Here is a 5,447-nt window from a genome sequence, read left to right on the forward strand (position 1 = left end):
CTTTCCTTGAGTATTATTGGCTAGACATTGCTCCTTAATTTTCTGCAATTGCAAAATATCTTTACTAAGCAGTTCTTTCTTTAAATTCTTATTTGCAGTAGTCAGATTTTTAGTCTTCTTCCGCAATGCTTGTAATTTTTGCCTTAAATTATTAATTTGCCTAGAAAACATTTGGGCTGTCTTTTTGACTGTTACATTCCTAATAACTGGGGTTGCTTGGGTGCTTGCGTCTTTCCATTCACTTTCATTTGAGCATGAAAATTCAAATTTATTTGTTTACACACTTTTTTCCCTGCTTTCACTGTTTCCAGTTGAGTTGACTATATGGTTTTTTGGATTTTCATTACCACTAAGAGATTCATGGTGCCCAAAAGAGCAAGGGACTGTGGCAGGAGAAAGATCGTCATGGGTCTCGTTACATCCAACCCCAGAAATAAATAGGGCCCTGCCCTCCCTCATTCCCGACCCTTTAGAGATAAATTAAAGGAAGCCCTCGTGGTTTGGTGGTAGAGTGTCTTACTGCTGCGTGAACGACTCGGGTTCGAATCCCGGCTGCGACCAAAAAAAATTTTAATTAAAATAAAATCTCTAAAAGAGCTCAGCTACACCTATTGGTGGGTTTAGGTACTATCGAGTTCCTTTTAAGCTAAAATATAACGATAACGATAGCGAAAACTCCGGCCACTACTGTTACTACTGTTACTACTGTTACTACTACTACTACGGCTCAGGTCAAACTAAGAGCCTCATCGTATACTACGATGTGGCTAAAAATCGTTCAGTGACGTCTGACGTCACTCTGACGTAGCGTTCGGAAAAATACTCATCGGTAGCGGTAACGGCTTTTTCCGATTTCCAGTTACTGAACGTAGCCTTATTTCTTTGCCGTCTACGTGTTCATTATAGAGTAGACGTTGTACCGTTCATCTCAACCAGTAAATCAGAGTTCTTTCTCTACTTACGACGTCATGAACCTCCAGAGGCTTTACTAACGAATCACTGAGGTTTCTGATAAAATCATAAAAAAATTCTAAACAAAGACGCAAATTTCTGCAGTGCACGGGTGCATAGTTCTTTCCTCGGCACTCGGCTATAAAAGTTAGTTATTTTACAATCGCCATGACTTAGGCCTCTTCTATCTTGAAATTGCAATGAAATTGAAACGACTTTTATCAAAAGGTGTTGAAACTGAGAGGCAACACACGCTTGTTTTTTGGAAATCAATATCTTTACTGAAAATGGCGTGTATAGGTAAGCGTAATGAATATTTATTAATATTTAAGTAGAACTTAATACAAGAGCATTTAATTTTGAAGTTAAAAATTTGATGCTACGAATGAAGTATATTGCGAGTTTAGTTGAATATTGAAAGAATTCTATAGCTCCGGTAGGCCCTTGTAGATAAGACCTTACACCCGTTTGTAATGTTAAACGAATTTATATATGCCACCAACCTTAAAATATATTGCATTCTTTAAACATTAATTTTCCGTATACGATTAGGCGTTGCACTATAAAACAATGAATGTACCCCTTCTAACCTCTCGTTTAAGATTTGGGTGGAGTTTAGTTAAAGAGGACATAAACCACGTGGTGGTAGCTTCTTTCCCAACTTTAAAGAAGAGGCGCTTGTAGGAACTGGAGTTATAATACTCAATATGCGCCCTCCTCCTGTCTTATGATTGGCTCTTTGAAATACGCAAAACGAGTCATGGAATAGGTAGGCAACAACCAAATCAAATCTACAGTTTAGGAGGGGTGTACAATTAGGATGTATATTCATTGTTGCAAAGATTCATGGTTGTACATTCGAACTAATTTTTTTTTAAATTTTGACCGTCTTGTGTTTGTCACAAAATAAAGTTAAGTAATCAAAAAAGCTAAATCGGAAATTAGATATACAATTGAAGAAATGAAGTCCCTATCGGGGCAGAAAGGTGACGGGCAGTCCGCCAATCGGGTTTTGAGCCATTTCAAAGGATAAAAGAATTTTGTCACGTGGCAGCGTGGATTTTACGGTGAATCGTCTTAGAATTGTGCTCAACGCCACTTTCATCTCCAACAATGCGAAGCGATATCCTGTGAAAAGAAATAAAAGTGTTTTATTATCAAAGAACATTGTTTTCTTAATTCATGTCAGGTTGATGATGACACTGTTGCCCATCACATTTTAATTTTTAAATGGCCAGAGCTCAAAAGTTTCAAAGTTCGTCCGACCCCTCGCGTCCTACGAAGTTTTTAAACTTTGAAGATTACGTGTTTGCCAAATTCTAATACTGCAACAAAAAGTCTGATAAGACTTCATACAAAAAGTACTTAACTGGCGCGGGGGTGCGAAACGTGTTATTTTCAGTGCTTACCCCTTTGTCTGCGTGGGCAGATATCTCTGCAAAGCGGCCCTTAAAATCGAGTGACGTTTGCGCCGCTTCACCAAACATAGAAGGAAAATAGTGGCTACGCGCTACAAAATATAGTTCCCCCGGTTTTTACATATAACACAACTGTTACGAAGCGTAGAGTGATGGTAACAACTAAGAAATGAAATTTGAAGTAATTTTTCTGATAGAAAGATTTTAAGTCAACAATAAATTAAAAATATGAATTATTAAACCATTATTGGTTAAATTTTACCACATGAATCGCTCTTGATTGGTTCACTAAGTTCGTCTGCTGTATTATTTTGGAGTCATGGCTCCCGAAACTTTGTAAGTAAACCTAGTTCCTTTAAAACTAATTTTAAATTAAATGTAATAAGTTTGAACTATTGAATTAGGTTAAAGATGAAACTTGATTTACTGAAGGACTTTAAAATCAAAGACATTCTCAATTTTGAAGATGACTTTATCAAAGTTTGCCATTCAAAAAAGAAAATATTAGAAGACTTAGAAGGCAGTGGGAAATTGGACGAGATAATTATAATCTTAGTTGATAAGTTCTTTGAACTCAAAGATAATTTCGAGATGGGCCGCACACCGAATTCCAGTTTTCTTTGCGCTTGGAATTCATGGCTGCCTTCATATTCAATGAACCAGCCCGATAATTTCTTAATGAAGCTAAACTGTGATGAAATTGAATTTTCTTTAATAATTAATTGGATTGCAAAAAAAATACTGGAAAATCATGCTAACCTACTGAGATCCAGCTCAACTGCTAGTCAAAGTAAAGCCAGCTCAACTGCTAGTCAAAGTAAAGCCAGCTCAACTGCTAGTCAAAGTAAAGCCAGCTCAACTGCTAGTCAAAGTAAAGCCAGCTCAACTGCTAGTCAAAGTAAAGCCAGCTCTACTCAAGTTATCGTTTCCCCTAAGAAGAAGAAAATCGTACGCAACAGGAATTCTGACCGGATTTATTCGTTGCAAAGACTAGGTGGTGGCTGCCTTGGGGAGATGTGGCGCGTGAACAAAAAAAAGGATGCAATTCTATTCAAAAATTAGGCAAGGGAAGAAGCCCCTGACTCAAAAGCAAAGAGACATTGCACACAAATTATACCAAATCAGCCTGTCACTACGCAACATGGATCAATCGTCAGAAGACATACCTCCAGCTTTAATACAAATCAACCAAGGCGGATTATTAATACCCCATGTGTCCCTTAATCCATACATTGAGAAAGTTCATGATCTAGTTGTAGATGAATGGATAAAATGGGATAAGATTAAACCAGGAGAAGTACTAAGTAAGAATTTTAGCAATTAATTTTTAAATCATTATTCTAATCAATCGTCACATTTTTTTCTTTAGAAGAGACTATGGCCACATTAATGAACAATGAAGGTTTCAAAGAAATGTTCCACGACGCTTTATCCAAAATAACGGAAATAGTGAATAGGGATTTTTCGTTTGACGAACTCGAACAATTCAGGAAGGTATATCAGAGAAAGATGGGTCACGCTAAGCTTGGTGATTTAGTACGTGCAAAGATACAGTCACGAAATGACAGAAAAGGAAAAAGAGGAATTGGTGGTCAGAATCTCAGGTGCTACTTATACAGAAATACAGTTAAAAAGCCAAAGACAGGGGAAAAGGGCAATCGCACAACACAAAAATCAGTATTGCTTAAGCAGTGTAAAGCCTCAAAGTCAGCAGTGGTAAAGAAAATTCGCAAACGTGTTCCTAATGATCTTGTGATAGAAAGTATATCTGTTCCTAATGAGCCTCCAAAATCAGTATTGCCAAAGAAATCTCACAAAATTGAAAAAGAGGCGACTTCTACTACATTCTCAAGTCCAAAACAGTCTAGAAGCGGAAGGGTCCTGCGACGAAAGTTACTGATGGATGAATTCATTTACCAATGAGATATTGCAGGATAAGACTTCATGAAATGATTTTTAATTGATTCATCAATAAAAAAATTACAAAAAATATTAATTTTGAAATAAATTTAGGATTCATTGATATCCTCGATATGATTTTTTATAAAAACAAAGCTTTGTGATATTATAAAATGTTAAAATAAACATTGAAATTTTATTTTGGCTTAATGAAATTGCAAAATTTACATTTTGGTTGAATAAAATTATTTGCTTGAAAGATCAACTCCAACTTTACGATATTCAGCTTCTGCGTTTTGTGTTGTTTTCGTGCATCCTTTAATTAGTAATGCCCGTCTAGAAGTACGGTAGTTTAAACTTGTGAGTTTACCTGCTGTTACATATTTTTGTTGGCTGAAAATTGTTTCCACTGCAGAACCATTTATGCGTACTGGGTAAATATACTTGGTAGGGTTACATGAGGTGAAATCTTCAGCAAAGTCACAGAAACCAAATATAGAAATTCTTAAGAGCTCCCATGTTTGCCAAGCTAGAAATTTCTGGCCAGTTTTTTCTTTTAGATCTTCTTCACACAAAATTCGTTCCGTTGCCCAAGACTCAAAAAATTCCAGTCCTTGCAGCATCGATTTTACAGGTGCAGACGTTAATGACTCTACTTTCTCGTGCGATAATAACCCCTTCTCAAATATTTTATGGCACGCAAATAAGTAATCGTGGCATGCCATAACTTTATCTTTATCCTCAGGTGGATCTCCTGCCATGGGATTTGCGTAATTAAATAATTCACCCAAAACCTTCTGAGTTTGCATAATTTTGGCTGGAGTAACATTCAATTTTACCCAAGGATCTCTTTCGATGAACGCCAAAATTAAACCTTTCACTTGTACCAACTCATTGTTATCACGTCTGTCAACTTCCCTTTCATACAAATCAACGATTTGTGACCAACCGAATACTATATCTCCCAATATCGTAAATTCTTTAGAATCGTTATCCTTGGAGTGGTTTAACGCATTAATCATGTTTTTTAATTGGTGTGTTGGGCAAACAATCCAAAATATTCGTCTTCCCTTGAGAAATGGGTGTTTAAAGCAAGGCTTGAACCGAAAATTGAAGGTTCCATTCTGATTTTCAGAGTAAGTGAAGGGTTTCTCAATTCCTATTGTGTGTCTTAACGCT

The 5,447-nt window shown here is 36.5% G+C and overlaps 1 protein-coding gene across 1 annotated transcript; it reads left to right on the forward strand.

The window, feature by feature from the left end:
- Positions 1-3,397: 3,397 nt before the first annotated feature.
- On the forward strand, positions 3,398-4,467 carry LOC149697736 (uncharacterized). The gene is made up of 2 exons (XM_089867210.1): positions 3,398-3,673; positions 3,739-4,467. The coding sequence occupies exons 1-2, from the start codon at positions 3,409-3,411 to the stop codon at positions 4,290-4,292; spliced, it is 819 nt and encodes a 272-aa protein (XP_089723336.1). The 5' UTR covers positions 3,398-3,408; the 3' UTR covers positions 4,293-4,467.
- The last annotated feature ends 980 nt before the right edge of the window (positions 4,468-5,447 follow it).

Source organism: Phalangium opilio, unplaced genomic scaffold (genome assembly GCF_054372755.1).
Source record: "Phalangium opilio isolate 3A_F unplaced genomic scaffold, DU_Popi_V2 ptg000019l_1, whole genome shotgun sequence".
In the NCBI taxonomy this organism is placed as follows: domain Eukaryota; kingdom Metazoa; phylum Arthropoda; class Arachnida; order Opiliones; family Phalangiidae; genus Phalangium; species Phalangium opilio.

Coding starts and splice junctions, on each gene's coding strand:
- LOC149697736 (XM_089867210.1), top strand. CDS start 3,409: ATGCAATTCTATTCAAAAATTAGGCAAGGGAAGAAGCCCCTGACTCAA. Junction 3,674..3,738: donor TAAACCAGGAGAAGTACTAA/GTAAGAATTTTA, acceptor TTTTTTCTTTAG/AAGAGACTATGGCCACATTA.